The sequence below is a fragment of the Tursiops truncatus genome, chromosome 9 (genome assembly GCF_011762595.2).
Source record: "Tursiops truncatus isolate mTurTru1 chromosome 9, mTurTru1.mat.Y, whole genome shotgun sequence".
NCBI lineage: Eukaryota > Metazoa > Chordata > Mammalia > Artiodactyla > Delphinidae > Tursiops > Tursiops truncatus.
Window position 1 is genome coordinate 99,015,043 of NC_047042.1, and position 22,880 is coordinate 99,037,922.

The 22,880-nt window shown below is 42.7% G+C and overlaps 2 protein-coding genes and 1 pseudogene across 4 annotated transcripts in view; 1 reads left to right on the top strand and 2 right to left on the bottom strand.

Moving 5' to 3' along the window:
• The window catches only part of LOC101323319 (GTPase IMAP family member 4), a 43,134-nt gene extending 28,479 nt beyond the window's left edge, over nt 1–14,655 (bottom strand). Inside the window, exon 1 of the mRNA XM_073810068.1 lies at nt 14,580–14,655. Within this exon, the coding sequence (XP_073666169.1) occupies nt 14,580–14,640 (61 nt within the window). The 5' untranslated portion in view covers nt 14,641–14,655. The remainder of the gene's footprint in view (nt 1–14,579) is intronic.
• LOC101326262 (GTPase IMAP family member 7) lies at nt 1,307–14,603 on the bottom strand. Of its 3 annotated transcripts, none has more exons than XM_073810069.1 (2): nt 14,580–14,603; nt 1,307–2,774 (listed from the first exon to the last, which is right to left on the bottom strand). In XM_073810069.1, the coding sequence occupies exon 2, from the start codon at nt 2,731–2,733 to the stop codon at nt 1,852–1,854; it is 882 nt and encodes a 293-aa protein (XP_073666170.1). In that variant the 5' UTR covers nt 2,734–2,774; nt 14,580–14,603; the 3' UTR covers nt 1,307–1,851. The 3 variants fall into 3 exon arrangements, with proteins under 3 accessions (XP_073666170.1, XP_004323269.1, XP_019789506.1); XM_004323221.4 differs by lacking the exon at nt 14,580–14,603 and adding an exon at nt 9,746–9,965; XM_019933947.3 differs by lacking the exon at nt 14,580–14,603 and adding an exon at nt 8,674–8,890.
• LOC101325696 (large ribosomal subunit protein eL43-like) lies at nt 11,712–12,420 on the top strand (annotated as a pseudogene).
• Nucleotides 14,656–22,880: the final 8,225 nt, after the last annotated feature.

The window sequence follows — 22,880 nt, forward strand, 5'->3', positions numbered from 1 at the left end:
AACCTTAGAATGAGCAGGTATTTGGGATCCTATTTTCTCCAGATTTGATCTCGAATCCCTGCCTCCCTAAATTTCACCAGTGCAATAAATACTCTCAGTCACATTCATGGGGAAAGCAAAGGACAGCTGTAAAAATTCCAACAATTTGAGTTTGGGTTATCTGCCATCATTATAAATGATATAGAATCATCCCTCTAACTTCGAAGGTTTGCAATTATTTTAGCAAGACAAAACCTTTCATCTGCTCACTGCCAATGTCACAGTCCATGTGGGTAAACTTGTCCCAGAGATTTCAACAGTCAGGAGAGATTTTTCTGCTGGCAGAAAACACTAGAGGGAATTGAAAAACAACAACAACAAAAGTCAGGGGATGCTCTGAAAGAGAAAAAGAAGTAGGTATCATAAGATGTATCGATCAGGATTCCAGCAGAAAACAGATGGCTTAGTATAATGAAGTAGTTGGAGGAGAGCCTAGTGCAGGGGCTTCCTACAAGCTGTGGTTTGGAAATGACAAGGGAGAGGGCTGGTAACAGTGAGGAAATTACATCCTTACCCTAAGGGGTGAACAGAAGCTGGACCCCAGAAGGAGAGCTGGGTAGAGAGCCTCCAGGGGAGGAGTTATGAGCTTCCGGCTTAGAGTTGCAGCTAGTGGGAGAGGCCCCTGCAGGGAGAGAGGCAGGAAAACAGATACCCTGACCCTGTTTTTCTATCCTCAAGAGCTCTCCTGCTTGGATTTCCCATTGGCAGAAACGGAGCAAAAGTCAGAGAGCGAGAGATCCCACTGATGTAGTCCATATAGATCAGCCTCCCAGGCAAAAAGCTAGAGTGAAAGAAGGGTGAACTGTGGATCTGCAGAGGCAAGAAAAATATTTGGCACAGAAGAGATTTCTAAGGTACAGCAGGGACATTTAAAGTTAGGATGGTACCTTAAAAAAAGAGAGAGACAGAAAAAAAAAATCAGAGGATTTATCAACGTCCACATCTCCATGAACCACAGAGGAATGGTGCCAGAGAAGCCTGGTGCTTCACCAACAAAGTACTCATAGATGTGGACTGACATAAGACACATTACCAGTGGGGCTGACACTGAACGTATGCAGGCTTTCTTATTTGAATCTTCCTAAATGGACTCTTTGAACTCTCTGAAATAGATCATTGCCTGCTTATGTCAATTTCATAACCTCTTACATTCACTGGCATTGTGTAGAAGGACAGCTGGGAGCCGGGCGTCGTGGGGAATGTGCTGGGAAGATATTTCATTCTGGTTAGCTCTCACCGCGTAACAAACCATCCCCAAACTTAGTGGTTTAAAACATCAACAATCATTTATTTTTCTCATGAATCTGAAAGGTGGGCAGGACCCCGTGGGGATGGCTCATCTTTGCTCTTTGCGGCTCCATCCGTTGGCAACTGGAGAATGCACTTCGGTGTCACCTCGCTTCCATGACCAGCAAGCTGCTTCTGGCTGGCAGCTGAAATACCAGCCAGGGGAGTGGGCCAGTGACTTCAAGTCCTCTTCGTGTGGGTGACTGGGGCTTCCTCACAACATGGTGGCCAAATTCCAAGGGCAAGCACCCCGAGACAGCAAGGAGGCATTTTCCCTTTCTAACCTTGGAAGTCACATGGTGTTGCTTCAACCACCCAGAATTTATCGAAGCGGTCACAAAGTCCATCCAATTTCAAGGCAGGGGATATAGACCCATAACTCAATGGAAAGAGTAACAAGGTCAGAGTGTAAGAAGACGTCAGAAAGAAGATATGGTTTTAGTTTATGGGTTTAGTCCTCTTTGGGAAATGCAAACTGCCTATTAACAAGTTATAGTAAATTGAGAAGTAAAAATAAAATTGACACTACTTCCAAAACGTTTGCCATATTTTTGAAAGCATATTTTTAATCTCCTTGAAAATAACTTGGAATATATTCTCCTTGGCTTCTTCCCTTATATTTTTCATTCGTTCATAATGCTTCTGCATTAGCAATTGTATTTGTTCCTCCTTTGCTTCCTGTGGTCTATGGGCATATTCCTTTTCTACTAGTTTAATTTCCTTTTCTAATTGATCAGTGTAGATTTTCTTCAAGACTTCCTCCTGCTTTCTCAGCTTTTCCTCTATGTCCTTGTATATGGCATCAGAAAAGTAAGCCCCCCGGTTGTTCTGCACCATCTTCTCTATCAGCTCCACCAGCTCCCGCACCTGAGCTTCCTTCTCAGTCCAGTCTGTACTGTTGTTACTGAAGGTACAGCAGCGGTCTCCACACTCCTGGAGGATGCTTCGCAGGTTTACGTCCGCAGTCTGCAAAAAGTCGCTTAGGCTGCGGTCCTCCAGTTCCTCTTTGCGAGTGAACAAGACGATCAAGTGCTTCATGGCTGGTTCCCCAAACATAGCCCTGATGAACGCCACGGTTTTCTGCTCTTCCTCCGTGTAGCGGCCCAGCTGCAAGACCAAGATGATGGCGTGAGGTCCGGGGCAGGAGGCGAGGACACAGCGGCTGATTTCCTTGCAGGTGGTGTTCAGGCTCTCCTTGGTGTCGAAGAGCCCTGGGGTGTCAACAACGAGAAGGTCTCTCCCCTCCCATTTCCGGGATGCTTTCTGACAAGTTTTGGTAACAGCCTGGGCAGCAATCTTAGACTCGAATTCCTTTCTCCCGAGGATGGTGTTTGCTGTGGCACTTTTCCCATTTCCAGTCTTCCCGACCAGCACGATCCTCAGAGCATTGTCCTGGGCATCAGCCATGTTTATATCAAGAGGCCCTGGGGCTTAGGTACCCACAAGATCTTAAGAAAAAGAAGGAGAGGGAAAAAGGGTCAATTTGGGCAAGTTGGAACCATTCCCAACTCTTTTTTTCTTTCTTTTCCTCCCTGCAAATATGTAATATTCTATTACACATAAACAGCTCAATTGCTGTGGAAGAAATAACAAAGTACTTAAAGAATATCCCCACAAAACAGTCATGTCCAGATGGTTTCACATGGAATTAACTGAAACCTTTAAAGAGCTGATAATCTCAGTGCTACTTAAACAATTCCTGATCACATAAAAAGGAAGGAAAACATTCAGCTCTTTCTATGAAGCAAGTGTAATGTTGATCCCAAAAGCTAACCACGATTTCACCAACAAATAAAGCGATACACGTCTCATGTGTGAGTATTGATTCAAATATCCTAAATAAATTATTAGACACTAAAAAGCAATACACGTTGATTAAGTACTACTGTTTCAGAAATACTAGGGTGGTTCAACATGAGGAGATTGATTGTTGCAACACATCCCATTAATAGGTTAAGAAGAAAAGGAACTAGGTGCAGAAAAGACATTTGGCCAAATTCAACACTAATTCATGTTCTTTTTTTTAAAATAAATTTATTTATGTATTTATTTATTTTTGGCTGCATTGGGTCTTTGTTGCTGCACACGGGCATTCTCTAGTTGCGGCGACCCGGGGCTATTCTTCATTGCAGTGTGAGGGCTTCTCATTGCGGTGGCTTCTCTTGTTGCAGAGCATGGGCTCTAGGCACGCGGGCTTCAGTAGTTGTGGCTCACGGGCTCTAGAGCGCAGGCTCAGTAGTTGTGGTGCACGGGCTTAATTGCTCCGCGGCATGTGGGATCTTCCCAGACCAGGGCTCGAACCTGTGTTCCCTGCATTGGCAGGTGGATTCTTAACTACTGAGTCACCAGGGAAGCCCCACACTGATTCATGTTTAAATCATAAAATTTAAATGAATAGATACTTCTTTAACATGATTTTACATAAATATAAAAATTTTTTTCATCGCTTTTTTTTTCATGCAACTAAAATAGTTGATTATAAAGTTCATTTGGATGAAGACAAAAGAAAATCAGCCTTGGCAATCAAGAAAAGAAAAATGAGGGAAGACTAGCTCTACCAGATAGTAGAACATTATAGTTTGTATAATTAAAGCAGTATGATGTTGGTGCATGGATAGAGGGAACAGTGAAACAAAAACAGAAAATTCAGGAGTAGACCAAACTGATCACACTAATTCATTTATATTCAATTCAGTTATATTATATTACATTTATATTCAATAAGGCAGCATCTCACATCAATGGGAAAAAAGATGGACTAATAAGCAACACTGAGATAACAATACAGAAAAAGATAAAACTGCATCCACTTCCTGACGCCATTCAAATTCCAAATAGATCAGAAATTTAAATGTAAAAAAAAAAAAATCCATAGGATAATAGAAGAAACATGGATAAATCATTGTAACCTGGGGGTGGGAAAATATTTCTAAGATTTGAAATAGAGTAAGGAAAAAGACTCCTAAATTTGATTACATAAAAACCAAAAAGATAATGTGAGGCAAACAAACAAGTAAATAATCCTCCATACACAAATTAAAACACAAATGTCAACTTATATAAAAGAGGGGCAAGGGGCAATTTTCCTTTTACACCAAGAATATCTATACAGATGACCAACAACCACATGAAAAGATGCTCAGCATCACTAATTATTGAAGAAATGCAAATCAAAACTAAAATGATGTATCACCTCACAGCAGTCAGAATGGCCATGATCAAAAAGTCTACAAATAATAAATGCTGGAGGGCTTCCCTGGTGGCGCAGTGGTTGAGAGTCCGCCTGCCGATGCAGGGGACACGGGTTCGTGCCCCGGTCCGGGAAGATCCCACATGCCGCGGAGCGGCTGGGCCCGTGAGCCATGGCCGCTGAGCCTGCGCGTCCGGAGACTGTGCTCCGCAATGGGAGAGGCCACAACAGTGAGAGGCCCGCGTACCGCAAAATAAATAAATAAATAAATAAATAAATAAATGCTGGAGAAAATGTGGAGAGAAGGGAACCTTCCTGCACTGCTGGTAGGAATGTAATTTGGTGCAGCCGCTATGGAGAACGGTATGGCAGATCCACAAAAAACTGAAAATATTGTTACCATATGATCTAGCAATCCCACTCCTGGGCATATATCTGGACAAAACTCTAATTTGAAAAGATACATGCACCCCTATGTTCTTAGCAGCACCATTTACAATAGCCAAGACATGGAAACAATCTAAAAGTCCATTGACAGATGAATAGGTAAAGAAGATGTGGTACATATATACAATGGAATATTACTCAGTCATAAATAAAATGAAATAATGCCATTTGCAGCTACGTGGATGGGCCTAGAGATTATCATATTGAGAGAAGTAAGTCAGACAAAGCAAGACAAATATTATACGATATCACTTACATGTGGAATCTAAAAAAAATACAAATAAACTTATTTACAAAACAGAAACAGACTCACAGACATAGAAAACAAACTTCTGATTACCAAAGGGGAAAGTGGCAGAAGAGGGATAAATTAGGAATATGGGATTTATGGATACATACCACTATATATAAAATACAAAAGCAACAAGGATTTACTGTATAGCACAGGGAACTATATTCAATATCTTGTAATAACCCATAATGCAAAAGAATCAGAAAAAATATATATACAACTGAATTACTTTGCTGTACACCTAAAACTAACACAGTATTGTAAATCAACTATAATTGAATTACAAAATAAAAAAAGAAAGCAAAGAATATCTAAAAGTAGAGAAACAAAAGACCAGCAACACGATAAAAAATGGAGAAAGAGATATAAATAAACAGTTCAAAGAAAAAAATGTAAATATCCCTTAAATATATAAAAAGAGACTAACATTCACTTGTAATAGAGAAAAATATATCAAAACATAGAAAAATTAAATTAATTATTTAATATTACACTAAGATACGATTTCTCACCTACAGGTTTGGGAAAAATCCAAAAGTTTGCTGGCATAATATACTGGTAAAAGGTATAGGGGAGACAGGTGCTCTCCCACATGGCTAGTGCGAATGGAAAAGCAGTGTAAAACATCTAGAGGAGAGCTTCCCTGGCGGCGCAGAGGTTGAGAGTCCGCCTGCCGATGCAGGGGATGCGGGTTCGTGCCCCGGTACGGGAGGATCCCACATGCCGCGGAGCGGCTGGGCCCGTGAGCCATGGCCGCTGAGCCTGCGCATCCGGAGCCTGTGCTCCATAACGGGAGAGGCCACAACAGTGAGAGGCCCGCGTACCGAAAAAAAAAAAAACGAAAAAACATCTAGAGGAGAAGTCAGCAATATCTCGCAAAAGTACATGTGCATTTACCCTTTGATTATCAACCTCAATTTTGGGATTTATCCCAAAGGTACACTGACAAAAATACAGAAAAAAATTATGCAGAAGGCTGTTTACTGCACCACTACTTGAAACAGCAAAAGACCAAAAACCTATCAAATGCCCATCAGTACGGGCCTGGTTGAATAAACTAAGGTATATTCACACAGTGCAGTACTAGCCAACTAAAACAGAATGAGATCTATCTTTATGTCCAGCTATGGAGACATCTCCAGGATATATCATTAAGCAAAAAAAGCCAAGTGGTGAAAATAATGAACAGTTTACTATCATTTCTCTAACCAGGAGGACCGGAGCCTACATATATAAAATGTAATATATATATTTTTTCAATCATACGTAAAAGCAATGGCAGGATAATCTGAAAAGTAAGCAGACAAAAAAGTTACTTATATGGGGATGGAAAAAACAGGGTGGAGGGAAGCTGGGAATAGACGCTGGGAACTAGGCTACTTTGGATATACTTAGATTTCATAGATTTGATCTTGAAAGCATGTATTATACAGCAAAAATTATATTTCAAAATACTAGTAAAAAGCAAATGAAACAAACTAGCCAGATTGTATTTTGTGTGGTGGATGAACCACAAAAAAATTGGTCCTAGAGACTTGACAATGCAGTAGTTTCTTTGTCCATCCCCAGTAGGATATAGTTAAGCAACGCCCCCCCCCCCGCCCCAAAAAGAAAACCTGCAGAAAATTGTTTTCGGGAATCCTATTCTTAGTTGTGTGTATGTGCGTGTGTGTGTTTGTATAGTTTTGAAATCCATTGAAAAGGCATAAAAACAATGATGAGCCCAGCAACAATGAGCACCCTTAGTGCCAGATTGTAATCTTCAAATGCCATTTCCTACCAAAAATTTAGGGCTCTTAGGAGAAAGTATGGATTCCAGGTCTGGGCCAGGCAATGTACGAGTTGAGCATAGACCATCTTGTCATACTAGACAGCAAGGATGCTATGAAAAAAATTACTAGGATCCCATCAAAAGGGCTTAAGAGCCAACTTGAAGACGATCCCCAACAGGACAAAGATGAGACAGTTTGAGCATCGGTAAGAATAATGATTTCAAGGGATTGAAATATACCAAATAAGTTAAAATCTATGTGTTCATAGCAATGCCATCTTCTTAGAAGAAGTCAGTTGTTCCCTTTGGAGTATGCTAGGAGTATGTCATTCTGAACGTTGACAAAGGGAAAGAACAAAGCATTTATCTTGTCTTTCTTATATAACTGTGCCTCGTGGAAATGAAAGGATTGTTGAGGGGAAGTTTCTTTTTATAGGTTTATTCCATCTATTAAATGAAGAAAGAATGATAGAATTAGACTATCATAATTTGTGACCCTTAAGGAAACATATACTCAAGGTAATCATTAATATCTGAGACAACCAAACATTATGTGCCTTCTGATTGACGTTAACAACTGCACCTGTGAAGTACTCCCACCAAAACACCAGCCAAACTTGAATCTGACCAAGCTTCTCCCTAAACAGGATGCACACAAAACACTGGAACTAGAAGAGCAGGTGACATTTTGGGGACGTAATCAGCAAAGTGTACACTTCCAATTCTGCTGGACAAAAGACTTCCCCTTTCTTAAAGAAATTTTATAGCAAGAAACAAGGAAGGTAGAAACCTATGTGTTAAGTTAAATTTAAGAGATATCAGTGAATTGCAATTTATGGACCTCATTTGGGCGCAACTTCAAACAATTTTTAAAATTATGAGACAATCAGGGCAATGTGAATATAACTGGTAATTTTCTAGAAATTCTCGTTGCTTTTTGAAGTCTGAGTCTGGTAATTTTTTTAAATGGTCTTTATCTTTCAGACATACATACTCAAATATTTACTGATAAAGTGACACAAGGTCTGACATTTGCTTCAAAGTAATCTGGGGTGGCTGGGGAGTGGTGAGTATATAAATGAAACAGGACTGGCATAAACGGATAATCGTTGAGGCTTGGTATAGGTACATGGAAGTTCCTTATATTATTCCCTCTATCTTTCAATAAGTTAAAAAAAATTCCACAATAAAAAAAATAACCTGGGTGTAGTGTAACCGCTACTGAACGTATACTGTATACCGAGCACCCTAATAAGTATGTATACTGTATACCGAGCACCCTAATAAGTATGTTTTGTATATTACAGTCATCCCTCCATATCAGTGTGGAGGGGGGATTGATTCCAAGACCCCAACGTGTTCCAGAATCTGCAGATGCTCAAATATCTCAGGTAAAATGACTAGTACCGTTGGCCTCCATATCAGGGCTTTCACATTGGCAGATTCCACCTACCTTGGAGGGAAATTTCCATCCTGTTTTGTTGAATCTGCCAACGTAAAACCAGGGATATGGAGAGCTGAATGTGTATTTATTGAAAAAAAATCCACATGTAAGTGGACCCGCACAATTCAAATCCGTGTTGTTCAAGGGTCAACTGTGTCTCACTTACTCCCAAAAATAACCTGCAAGGAAGCTAACTTTATTACCTGAGTTTTTTAAATGAGGAGACTGATGTGGCTCAAGAATTCTGAGACACTTGCCCAAGGTCATTGTGCTAATAGGTGTTGAGCAGAGAGGGGTCCAGTTCAAAGGCTGTCTGACTACCATGCTCGCTCTTAAGCACTGCACACTACGGCCTCTTCTTGTTCCTTCTCGGACCCGTCATTCTGTAGTCCACGTCAGGTCAGAGGCAGATCAGGGGAAGACAGTCCACACTGTTTCCCGAATGGTGAACTGGTTAGCAAGACTATAATTAGGGAAGGCAAGGGGGGGTCTCACACACATGTTTTTTTAGCATAGCTAATCCTCTCTGCATAGCACCCGCTCCTCACCTCATATGTCACCCTATTAGGGACACAGCTTCTCTCTGTGAAGTGTCAGAAAGCATTCAAAGTGAATTCTACATTTCCTGTGTCATTAGTGACCTGGGTAATCCCTGGAGAGTCACCATGCTCTCAGGGGTTCTGATTCTTTTTCAGTAAAATCAACAAGGACCTACTGTATAGCACAGGGAACTCTACTCAATATTCTGTAATAACGTATATGGGAAAAGAATCTGAAAAAGAATGGACATACGTATATGTATAATGGAACCACTGAGCTGTATACCTGACAGTTACACAACGTTGTAAATCAACTCTACTCCAATATAAAATAAAAATTAAATTAAAAAAAAGAAACAGGGGTTTAGACTGGGTGGCCTCTGAATTGCCTTCCAGCTCTGAAGACCTGCCTTGGGGACACTCATTTCCTACTAAGGGAAAACTCTGGGTTATCAAGTGGTACTCAATATCTATCACAACAGCGACTAGACAGACGGTACAGTATTCAGCAAAAGTTTGTCATGTTAACTATGAGATGTATGGACATTATGCTCATAAACATCTTTCCTCCCCTCTCTCCCCTCCACCACCAGCACTCTGGCAGCATCCTCCTTACTGCGTTGCTTGCTCACCACCTGGTCCCTTCTCACGCCAGAGCCCACCCCCACGCAGACTCCCTGCATCCCACTGCCCCTCTCAGTTCTACCCTCTGTGGCCTCTTCTCAGCCAGGCTCACCTTTTGAAGAAGTTGATGAGTTGTCAAGTTTTCTCCAAAGAAGCTGTTTGAGCTGGTGCTTTCGCTTTAACTATGAGGGGGAAATGTTTGCACCCTCTGAAACCTCTGATCCAGGAAGCTGATTGGGTGGGGCTAGTGAAGGAAGTGTTTGCCTTTAAAGAGACAGAAATATTGCGCCGTAACTTGGTGGGTGCTTCAGCTTTGACAAGTTGAAAGCTTTTTCTCCGTGTGCCTGGTATCACACCAACATTTCCAAAGTTATACTTGTTGTTTGGGGTTATTGTCGTGGGTCCAAAAGGCCCTTAGTAAATGACCTAAATCTTGCCCAGAAAGCCAGTCACAGTGTCTGATCATCTCTCCTGGGTGCAGTGGGAGACTGCAGGGCTCTTCGGGGAAGAAAGAAGTCAGACACGTGGCTTGGTGTATCCTCGGGGTAGCGCCAGTCTATTGCTGGGTGGAGAGTAGAACTTGTAAGTGATGAACTTGAATATTTAGCTGAAGAGATTTCTAAGTACAGTGTGGAAGGTGCAGCCTGGTTTCTCCTTACTGCTTATAGTAAAAGGATATATAGCAAGAGGAAAGATATAGCAAGGGGATATATAGCAAGGGGATATATAGCAAGGGGATATAGCAAGAGGATATATAGCAAGAGGAAAGAGACTGGAGTGATGCAGCTACAAGCCAGGGAATGCCAGGGATTGCCAGCAACCACCAGCAGCTGGGAACACACAAGGGATGAGCTCCCCCTGGAGCCTTCAGAGAGCATGGCTTTGCCAACATTTTCAGTGTGAATTCCCAGAACTATGCAGCAATGAATGTCTCTGCTTTGAACCTTCATAGTTTGTAATAATCTGTTAGAGCAGCTCTAGGAATCTAGTCCATCACCTTTCTCTTTTCCTCTACCTTTTCCCCTGCCAGGTTTCTGTTCCTCCTAACGACCCAAAGACTCCCCTCCTGCATTACATGGTCTGAGCGGTGCAAATTTACTAGAATGCGCTCTTCCGCATTCTCTACCCACACGTCTGGCCCAGATGGACCGTGGAAGTCTCAGTGATGGGAGAAGTTGTAGCTTTCTCAGGAGTTTAGCTTTGAAATTCTCTGGAGACTCTAGCTTTTGTCAACAATTTACACAACACTGTCAACTGAAAAAAGTGCACAACCGAAAAGTTGAGAATTCTGTTTTATTCAGCAGACTTTCTGAGGACCTGAGGCCCGGGAGGCAGCCTCTCAGCTAGCTCTGAGGGACCACTCCCAAGACATAAGAGAGGAGCCTGGTACTGGCATCTTTACAATCGACACGGCGCTTTTCTCCACCACAATCGAGTGTCAGTAGATCAGCTTCACTGTGTGCGAGTGAGTAGGCCCAAGTTTGCTTCAGTGATAGAAATCGTCTGTCACATAAATGCTATTAAAAATGCATTTGCATAACTGTATTTTCTTTAATTTGCTTTTCTATATCAGTGAGAAGATTTTCAACAAACTGAAATTTAAGAGTTCTGTGTTTTAGAACTTTAGGGTTTAATTTATCATGCCTTCAAAAGTTTGCCTACGGTAGGTACTCAGTAAAGACCCTCTTTTAAGTGCACAGGTTAGACCAAGAGCAAATCTCTATTGTCACTTTTATTAGCCCCTGAATATTAGTTCTTAGTTTTCCTTTATATTGTATGGTCCCAGGTAACACTATCAGTTTCCTTTAGTTTGTTTAATAAATATTTCCCGAGGGGCAGGTCTATAAGTCCTGTCTTATAACGCCACACAGGGGAAGCAATCCCCAGTGAAACATGTCTATCCTACAATATAATTAAGCAAAAGAGATGTAACCATCTTATATAAAACCTATTTACATATACCAATATTTATGAACTTTCATCTCAATGTTATGATTTTATACCTTTACCTTTAGTTTCCATTAGGAGCCAATCAACAGGTCTCCTCCTCTCTGGGCTCAGACCTAGGTGGTGGCGACATGGCTAAATGCACCAAGAAGGTCAGAATGGTGGGTAAATACGGGACCCATTATGGTGCCTCCCTCCGGAAAATGGTGAAGACAATTGAAATCAGCCAGCACGCCAAGTACACTTGCTCCTTCTGTGGCAAAACCAAGATGAAGAGATGAGCTGTGGGCATTTCGCACTGTGGTTCCCGCATGAAAACGGTAGCTGGTGGTGCCGGGACCTACGACACCACTTCTGCCGCCACAGTAAAGTCAGCCGTCAGAAGACGGAAGGGACTGAAGGACCAGTAGAAGGGCCACCATTTGAAACATTGCTAGCCTACAATAAATGGGTTAATTTAGGTAACAACAGCAACAAAAACAAAAAACAAGGCTTGTTCTTACAGGGACTCCTAGAAGTTTTTGTTTTCTTTTTATCCCCAACCATTTAATCTATTTTGTATAACAGACTCTGGGTTCCCAGGGACTTCCCTGGTGGTGCAGTGGTTAAGAATCTGCCTGCCAACTCAGGGGACACAGGTTCGAGCCCCGGTCCGGGAAGATCCCACATGCCGCGGAGCAGCTAAGCCCGTGAGCCACAACTACTGCACCGCGTGTGCCTAGAGCCCGCGCTCCACAACAAAAGAAGCCACCGCAATGAGAAGCCCGAGCACCGCAACGAAGAGCAGCCCCCGCTCACCACAACTAGAGAAAGCCCGCGCGCAGCAATGAAGAACCAATACAACCAAAAATTAATTAATTAAAAAAAAAAAAAGGCTCTGGGTCCCCAGAGAGGAGTTGAGCCAAGGGACCCAGGCCCTGTCGTCAATCTTCAAACTTGACTAACTGGCCTAACCACTGCCTCAGGTAATTGTTGTTCAGGTATCTCAGTGTAATTTTCCTTCTGCCCTTTACATATATAGATTATTATAGCTATACATATTTATTTATTTTAAACTGGGATAAATAGAGTGGACTTGATTGGGGCCTTTTAATGTTGGGGACCAGTTGGGGGGACCTTTGGGACCATCCAACCTCAGGTCATGTTCTATCAAAACCTTTTCCTTTAATCTTATTAACATTCATTTTACTTACCCATTTTTAAATACCAGTGATAGGGATAGAGTAGGATAGTTGCACAGGTAGTTTTAGAAATCCCACTGGGGGATTATAGTTAGAGAGGGAACTTTAGGGAACTTTGGGAGACCACTCTAGGTTAAAGATCACTCAGGAAAGCTATTGGAACATCATGAAACAAAGCAGGCTTGCTTAACAATAAAGCTATATATAAAAGCACAAGATATTCAAGGTCAGCAAGATACTGATTCTTAGGACCAAGTGGAACGGAGCAGAACACAGAACCCTGAAGTGCCCCCCGTCCCCAACCAGACTGTAGCCATGACATGAGCTGCTCCATCTTGAGCAGTACTGAATCTAGGGGCACAATTCCAGGAACTGGCCTCAAGAGAATGGGATTAACATTATTGCTCATAATAATCTATATCTTTGTGGGCAGCCAGAGAATTGTAGCTTTTCTGCTCATATATGTAAACAGGCAACTAAAATTGTCAGCAAAGAGGTGCTACAGACCCATCATGTCAACATCTTCCACTCTGAGAAGATGGCATCCTATGTCAGCGTGAAGTTACAGGAGCTGAATCTTTGCCCCTAATCCCACAGAATGGAATCGTCTTTGACAGCGGGGAATTGAAAACAGCTTTTGCCACTTTCCTGTTTGCCCATTTCTGTTCCCCTCTAACCGTAAAATAACCTAATTATAGGAATGAGATCACTAGGCAATTTAACCTAACTCCTGACTTGAGCTCTCCTGAATGCACACCATGCCTCATCTAACCTGTTGATCCTTTTCCTAGATTAAATGAAGAATGAAGTGGTTAAGGAATGACCAGCTCTCTGCCCCCAATAGCCCCCTTGGCAATCCTGCAGGCAGATCACACAGGCAAGATAATATCTGAAGAGATGGGCTTCCCTGGTGGCACAGTGGTTGAGAATCTGCCTGCCAATGCAGGGGACACGGGTTCGAGCCCTGGTCTGGGAAGATCCCACATGCCGCGGAGCAACTAGGCCCGTGAGCCACAACTACTGAGCCTGCGCATCTGGAGCCTGTGCTCCGCAACAAGAGAGGCCGCAATAGTGAGAGGCCCACGCACTGCAATGAAGAGTGGCCCCCGCTTGCCACAACTAGAGAAAGCCCTCGCACAGAAACGAAGACCCAACACGGCCATAAATCAATCAATCAATAAAATCTAAAGAGAGAGCCAGCCAGCCTGCACGCAATGGAGAAGGATGCAGAATCCAACTTCTTGCTTTGACGATTCACTGAGATTCTTGTCCCCCATTTTTCCCTTTAAAAACTGTCATGGCTGAGCAGAGTCTTCAGAATTGGTTTCTGGACATGAGTCCACCTTCTCTCCAGATTGCCAGTTCTTCTGATTAAAACACTTTTCCTTTCTACTAACACTTGCCTTTTAAATTATTGACTTCTGAGCGGCTAGCAGCTGAACCTGGGTTTGGTAACACAAGGACAGGAATATTAAGGGAAAGGTGACATTCCAAAGTACAAGACCCTCATTATACCGAAACCTGAGATGATTTAACGTATTTGAGTGTATGTTACCACACTTCTGCTGATCTGAATAGCGCCAGGACGTTCCTAGTTTGATCATACAGGGTCAAAAACTCCCCGCCCTACGTGAAAGAGGAGCTAATGATGTAAGCATGACATCTACTCAAAGAATGAGGAAGAAGGTGGTCTTCTCTCCCTCCCCACTTGTCCTTGGGTTATAAAAATGTAGCCCATTTAGTTCTCGGGGCAGAGCCCTCTTGCTTGCCTACTTGTAACCTTAGTGAGGGTCCTATATTAATAAATCTAGTTCTTACCTGTCACATTGCTTCTTGCTGAATTCCTTCTGCACCGAGACATGAAGAACCTGAGCTTCATTAAGTCCTGAGATGAGTTGTGCAGTTTCAGTTGGAAGATTGTGGGTTCGAGTCCCAATTGAGGTGTGTGGTTTCACCAATAAAACATCTGTTTATAATGAGAGCTTTCTAAAAATTTACCAATTTAGAAGTTTTTCCAATTTCAAAGATCCATCATCTGGCCATTAATGAGATATAATATTAATAGTGATTCAAACCAATAAGATGCAAGAGGCTTCCCCACAAGAGCGTGCAAAGGATGCCCCTGAAAGAGATCCAGAGGGTTTATTCCCCAAAATAGTCTAAGAAAGTACAGGCTGAGGCAACGCATGTTAAGATGGCAAAAAGAACAAACAAAAACCCTGGAAGTTGACACAGCCAAAAGACTGCTCAGAATCCGAGTCTATTTGATTGGCTGCTCAATGTGCACCTATGGGTACCTTTTGGATGGCAGAGACTGTAACAGGAAAGGGCCAATTCTCACTCCATGTTGGATCTGTTTCTTTGACTTTAGTCTTTGCTTCTCGTTGCTTTTGTGATTATAATCACACATAATGGCCTGCTTCAGGGAACCCTACCCACCTGTGAAGGGCTGCAAGACAGAAGAAATGAATACATGCCCTCCCCGAAGCTGGCCATTCCAGGAGATGTTTTGCAAGACTGACGGCCCTTTTTACTTTATTTCCTCCCCACCTCTCCCTCTCTATTCTGCCTTTCTACTTTACTTCCCTCTCTGATTCTATAAAAGAAACTGGCATCCAGACCCCATAAGATGGTTATTTTGAGACACTAGTCTGCCATCTTCTCAGTCTGCCGGCTCTCCGAATAAAGTCATATTCCTGGCCTCGACACCTCGTCTCAGATTTATTGGCCTGTCATGCAGCGAGCAGAGCGAGCTTGGACTCAGTAACAAGACCAAGTTTTCAAAACACAGGCGCACACACCGAAAAGCCCAAAGAAGATCAGGGAGAACGTTTACATTTCAAAGGCGCAGGAAGAGAAATGCCAGTCCCCCCTTGAAGGGCTTTTGTTTCTTTAAGAACAGAATACTGAAAAGATGTTTTTATTAAGCCAGCTTTTCTAATTCCACTGCATAGGTAATAAAAGAGCCCCATCTTAGCCATTTTAAGGGTGAGAGTTCCTTTAATTTCCAATTAAGTAGGTACTTATAAGTATGAGCTCTGTACATACATGAAGCTGGCTGGAGTTTTAGTCGGAGGTTGGCTTTCTGATGTCCCTCATTTTTGTCTGAGAGAATCTATTTCCCACCTTAAAGTTGAATTTATTGGGGATAAAATTTACTAGTGTCCTTTTATCCTGACAAATTCTTGCGAAGATAGCCAATTTGAGGAAAGATGTCAGGTCAGCCTCTTACCTAACCATTCATCCTAGACCACTCAGTATCCTTCCAACTGAGCAAATCCCAGTGTTTTTCAACCAGGCTGCCCTAGTATCTTTCAACTAGAAGGGGTCACTCCCCAATATCTTTGAACTGGGGAGCCAGGTAAAGACACTGCCCAATAAAACTCAAGATCATCAATCAATAATTGGGAGACCCGAGAACCACGAGGGACTCACGCAAATTCGTCTGGACCCTCCGACAAGGCAGATGGGCACAAGTGGCCTCTGTTGGTACCGAGGCTCTGGTTCCTCGTAGAGTTCAGATGGAGAGAAATTTGCTCTGGGGCGCTTTGTGATTGGTTACCAAAACTGTCAACCGGAAAAAAAAAAAAAAAAAAACACAACCTAAAAGTTGAGAATTCTGTTTTATCCGGTCGACTTTCTGAGCACTTCAAGCCCAGGAGGAGCCTCTTGGCTGTGAGGGGCTGCTCCTGGTGAGGATGGAGTAGGATGGTTACACAGGGAGCTTTAGAAATTCCACTAGGGGATTAAGGATGGAGAGGGAACGTTGGGAGACAACTGTAAGTTAACTATCACTCAAAAAAGCAATGAAAACATCATGGAACAAAGCAGGCTTGCTTAACAATAAAGTCATAAATAAAAGCACAAGATATGTCCCAGGCCATTAAGTGAAAAAATGAGGCCTGCATCCTGCTGGTCGACATAATGATCCTTAGGACATGTACCTCTGCACATACCAAGGACAGAAATATAAGGGAAAGGTGACATTCCAAAGGGGAAGACCCTCACTATATTGAAATCTGAGCTGATTTAACACATTTGAGTATATGTTACCACCCTTCTGCTGATTTGAAGAGCGCCATGACAGTCCCAGTTGGACCATATAGGGTCAAAAACTCCCCCACCTGGTGCAAAGGAGGAGCTAATGATGTAAGCCTGCCATCTACTCAAAGAATGAGGAAGAAAGTGGTCTTCTCCCTCTCCCCACTTATCCACTGATGATAAAAATGTAGCCCACTTAGTTCTCGGGGCAGGCCCCTCTTGCCTCACCTTGTATCCTTCACAGGCATCCTATACTAATGAATCCACTCCTTACCCATCACTTTGTCCCTCACCGAATTATTTCTGTGCCAAGACATAAAGAACCTGAGCTTCATTAAGCTCTGAGATGAGTTGTGTGGTTTGACTCCCAACAGGTAAGAGAGGAGCCAGGATATATAGGAATTTTGCAAAAAAAACTCAGGTAGTCGGAACTTGAAAAGGTTACTGTTAACTCAAAAAAAAAAAAAAATCAGACAACAAGTCAATGAATTGAGTGCTTTTCTCTATCTGTGAAGATGCAAGAGTCTGGGCTCTTGGAAACCATTCCTTTGATATGCACCTTAGCTGTCTAGGGCCAGTATCCTGCTCTCTCCCATCCTGAGTCCCCTCAGGGGACCCGGTTGGGGGTCTGCAGTGGCTGGGGGCTGTTTATCTCCATCCTGAGTTCCCTCAGACTCACCGTGGGGGTGGGGAGGGCGGTGGTAGGGGCTGCTCACCTGATGGCCGCGGTATCCATTGTTTGCTGATAGGGCAAGCAATATTTTTCTTTCACAACACCAAAATAAAAACCAAAAAATTGTTGTTTTTTTTTTTAAAGAGAAGCTAAAGGAATCAAGGCCTGGGAGTACCATTTAAGGTCTCCTCAGCTCCGGACGCGCAGGCTCAGCAGCCATGGCTCACGGGCCCAGCCGCTCTGCGGCATGTGGGATCTTCCCAGACCGGGGCACGAACCCACGTCCCGTGCATCGGCAGGCAGACTTTCAACCACTGCGCCACCAGGGAAGCCCTAAGGTCTCCTAAACTCTTAAGGGGAACAGGCTGACTGCCAGGATATTATGAGCTCAGTGAGTTATACGACCACCTGCCTTACATCATGTCCCAGCCACCACCAAGAGCCCAGCCCACACTTTTACAGAATACCAAATTCACACAAAAGAATTGTTTTATCTAAAAAAATAAGAAGAGGAGGACATTATCCCTCAAAATAAGATAAAACAAGCTTTAATGCATTTAAAGGTATGGAGGGCTTCTCCCCAGGCTACACTGGCAGTGCGGGATTACCACCTCTGTCTGCGTGGTTTAACGGCATTCAGCATCCTCCTGTGAGCCCATGACACCTGTCTGGTTCCATGAGACTCCGTCGCACACTCTCATTTAGCACATGGGCACCAGGTCTCTCCATTAACATATGAAATGCAGACGGTGGAAACATAGGTGGGTCTTGATTCTGCCACTAGCGAGATCTATGGTTTGGGGGAGAAAAATATGACCCCTCTGAGCCCATCATCTTTACAGATGAGACGATAAGGAAGTATTATTGAAGTCAGGTGCCTATCGCGGAATTGTATCATACTCTGATATTTGGGCCTTGCCCAACGAGAACAAATCCGCAGACTCTCCCACTGGCAGGGGTCATGAACCCTGGCCTGCTTACCCTTACTGCTTCTCAGATATCGGTTGGTTATAGTTATAAACTTCCAGCAGTGGCGCAGAAAAGGGAGACCACCATGTGGGGGGAACATTCCTGAGGCTCTCGGCTTCAGCGGTTTGGGATGCGGGACCCATATTAGTACAGGCCCTCCCTTCCCGGTGTTCTTGAGTTCCGAGGGTCACCAGAGCAATGGATGGTTACAGACAGTTACATAGATCAGCTTTATTGACCCCTTGGCTCCAATAGCCAAAAAAGCAGTCAGCAAGGAAATGGGTTTTTCACCCACAGTTTTCTATTTCTCTCAGGAAACCCACAGTTCCCTTCCTTCTTTGCCTACCTAGATTTCTTAGTCCTACACCTCCAAAGCCCACAATGTCTGCTTAGAAATCCCCTGGATTCTTAGCCCTTCCATGATCCTAATGGTGGAAGAGCCCGATTAGGAGAACAAGAGCTGGGAAAGAATGTAGAGGCTGCCATAGTCACCCGATAGCCTTCAATGACTTGCTTTCTTTCTGCCGTTTGTAATTTGGTTTGCGTGATTTCTGCTCTCATTTTCATTTCTTCTTTTTGGTTTCAATTTGACAGCTTTTGTTGCTTCCCTTCAATCCTCCTGTAAAGACATTGTTCTTCAGTGCTTTCTTACTAATGATGGGTGCTATAAATAAAACTTTTACAAGGGGTAAGGGAACCACTGCAACGTAAACCTCAGCATATCACAGCGCAAACTTCTTGTTTCCCGTAAATCCCTAGATTTTCAAGAAGTGGGAGACAGGATGTTCTATTGTACTTTCGCTTGTGCAGAGAACAACCCACATCCTGCCTCAGCTGCAGCCATTTCCTGCTCGCATTTCCTCACCACCCTGTCTTATCCATCACTTGAAATTGTGGTCATAGCACAGGCTATGAAAGGCTAGGTTACGGGGTCCAGGTCCCCTCTTGGTACCTGCTGAAGTGTTCAGAAGGGAGAGGAGAAAGGCTAGGCCAAAGAGAAATCTCACCATGGAAACTGCACTGAACTCTCCTTAGGATTCTTTTCAGACCCCGCCTCAGGCTGCCCTGGCCTGAGGATGAAGTGCAAGGGTTTTCCTGTGAGTCTCCAAACCCACAGCAGGGCCTCATTGAAAGCAGGTCCAGCAGTCAGCACTTTTGACTTTGACTGAACGAAACAAAATAAACTCTGCTCTAGACTTGAATAGGTGTGTATGGGTGTTGCTGTCTTTCAAAATCCTGACAATGAAGTTCTCAAAGCCTAAGTAGCTAATAAACAGCTGAGCAGCCTCATTGCTTTTGACTGTTGTTTATCATGAAAAAAATATAACTTGAAAATGGTACTTAATGACTCATTTCTAAGCTTTGAGAGGCCGCACGTGACTATGTGGAAATATAAGGAGACACTAACATTTTTCTTATCCTCTGCAAGTAGAGCATGTTTGTATTTAGTGGAAAACCAAGGATTCCAGATAAAATAGCAATCTGGAAGACAATGGCGGCTGCCGCCTAGGTCCCTGTTAACTAATGTTCATTCAACTACAATAAAGAACAACAAGAAGGGGAAACTAAACTCTACAAAACCCATGCACTCAGCAGGAAGGAAGAAGAGCGGAGCTAGCGACATGGCCAAAGTTTAACTTAAACTAATGACAGGGTGTCCAACTCCAGAAAGCATTGTGGGGAGCCCTGCAAGCTTATCACTGGTGAAAAACCATAACCAGTGGAAATTCTTTTTAAAGAAAGCAAAGTCTCTAGACGTTGTCCTAAGATCATATAACAAGTGAATAGACATTTATCGGAAAAAAGTCTACTGAATCTGAGTAAGAACAGTGAGAGTCTGTATCGTGCTTGAGCCGTGACCCACTTTCTCCGTCCCCAACCCATCCTCAGCCCAGCTTGAAGGAAACTCCATTCTAGGCAGGGGTGGCCGAGAAGATGGGGCTCCCTCTCCCCTCAGCTACCCAGCAAGAATATAGTATAGTACCAACAGGGCCAGGCTGGCAACATTTCCCATCCCCTCCAACACTGAGCTGCAGAGACGAAAGTTCTGGTGAGTGCAGCCAGCAGTGCCCTATTGCTCTTCTATTCATAGGGCAGACGCTCTACCCTAGGCATGACAGGCCCCAACTGCCCACACTCCAGCTCCCTCTTAAGATAGAGGTTTCACGCTAGGAGAGGCAAGTTGAGAACTCCAGAGGCTACCATCCCCTGCTCTGGGCTTGGAGCTGTGGCTCAAAGATTTTGTTCAGGATGAAAAGAAGTTCATAATAACAGAAAACTCTAAAGCCCTCCCCAAAGGAAGCAATTATTTGAAATAGAGTGTGGGAAGTTCAAGTGAAAGCATATTTCTGAAAATGATAAAGATTTTAGAGGAGACTGGTAACGTTGTGAGAGCCATAAGAGGAACCATAGGCCAACCATTTTACCAGCAAGAACCAGAAAAATAGACAGGTAAGAAGAGTCCTTCTAGGGCCAGAGAAAACCTGAAAAACTGGCCATGAAAACTACCCCTGCAAAGGAAACCAAATTTAATTAGACCAGACTGTGGAGCAATTTATGCTCATGAACCTCGTCAAAAACTAGAGTGCAATCAAATGGCAGTTAGTAAGCCTAACAGCGGGTGTAATACCAACAGAGTCACACAGATGAACAAAGAGAGTAGGGAAACAGACATTCAGAGAGAGCACTGCTAAAACTTTTCATCCCAGCTGACTGTGTGAGTGCCAAAGTCTGCACCCTCTGAGGAGCAACATCAGAGATTCCACACTGCAGGGGAAATAGTCTTCACTAGAAGAGTCTAGCTGAGTCACTAAACAAATCGGGAACAACGGCAAATCAAGCCCCAGAAAAGCAGGAGGTGAATAAGTACCCAGAGTTGCTATACTACGTTACTTAAAATGCCCAGTTTTTTAACAAAAACTGCAAGACATGCAGAGAAACAGAAAAGTGTGATCCACGTACTGGAAAAAATCAGGCAACGAGAATTGCCTGTGAGAGGGCCCAGATATTGTATTTGAAGACAGAGCTTCAAAGCAGCAATTATACGTATATTTAAAGAGCTGAAGGAATCACACTTAAAGAAATAAAGGAAGCTATGATGACAATATCTCATCAAATAGAGAATGTCAATAAAGAGATAGAAATTATTTTTTATAAAAGAACAAAATAGAAATTCTGAAGTTCAAAAGTAGGACTGAAATTTAAAAATTTACCACAAGGGCTTAATGACAGATTTGAACTGACAGTAGAAAGAATCAATGAATTTGAAAATATAACAATTATAAACATATGAACTTAGCAACTGAACCCTGAAACACATGAAGCAGAAAATGACAGCAATCAAGGCAAAATAGACTATTCAACAGTAATAGCTGTAGAATCCAATACCTGACTAAGAATAATGCATCGGTCAACTAACCAGAAAGTCAAGAAAGAAATAGAAGATGTGGCCAACACTATAAATCAACTAGATCTAACACAAGATACTCCACCCAGCCACAGCAGAATACACAGAAAGAGAAAAACAAATACCGTATGCTAACACATATATATGGAATCTAAGAAAAAAAGGAAAAAAATGTCATGAAGAACCTAGGGGCAAGACGGGAATAAAGACACAGACCTACTAGAGAATGGACTTGAGGATATGGGGAGGGGGAAGGGTAAGCTGTGACAAAGTGAGAGAGTGGCATGGACATATATACACTACCAAACATAAAATAGATAGCTAGTGGGAAGCAGCCGCATAGCACAGGGAGATCAGCTCGGTGCTTTGTGACCACCTAGAGGGGTGGGATAGGGAGGGTGGGAGGGAGGGAGACGCAAGAGGGAAGAGGTATGGGAACATATGTATATGTATAACTGATTCACTTTGTTATAAAGCAGAAACTAACACACCATTGTAAAGCAATTATACTCCAATAAAGACGTTAAAAAAAGAAAACAAAAAAAAACACCATATGATCATCTCAATAGATACAGAAAAAGCATTTGACAAAATTCAACAACATATCATGATAAAATCTCTCAAGAAACTGGATACAAAGGTAACAAACCTCTAATAATAAAGGTCATATACAATAAGCCCAGAGCTATCATACTCAACAGTGGAAAGCTAGAAGCTTTTCCTATAAGATCAGGAAAAATACAAGAATGCCCACTCTCACCACTTCTATTCAATATAGTACTGGAAGTCCCAGGCAGAGCAATTAGCAAGAGAAAGAAATAAAAGACATCTAAATCAGAAAGGAAGAAGTAAAACTGTCTCTATTTTCAGACGACATGATCTTATATATAGAAAATTTTAAAGACTCCACTCAAAAAATGTGATAAGTAATAGGCAAATCCAATGAAGTTGTGGGATACAAAATCATATACAAAAATCAGTTGCATTTCTAAACACTAATAATGATTTATGAGAAAAAGAAATTAAGAAA

Bases quoted from the DNA above. Each gene is read 5' to 3' on its own strand.
- LOC101326262 (XM_073810069.1), bottom strand. From the start codon at position 2,733: ATGGCTGATGCCCAGGACAATGCTCTGAGGATCGTGCTGGTCGGGAAG.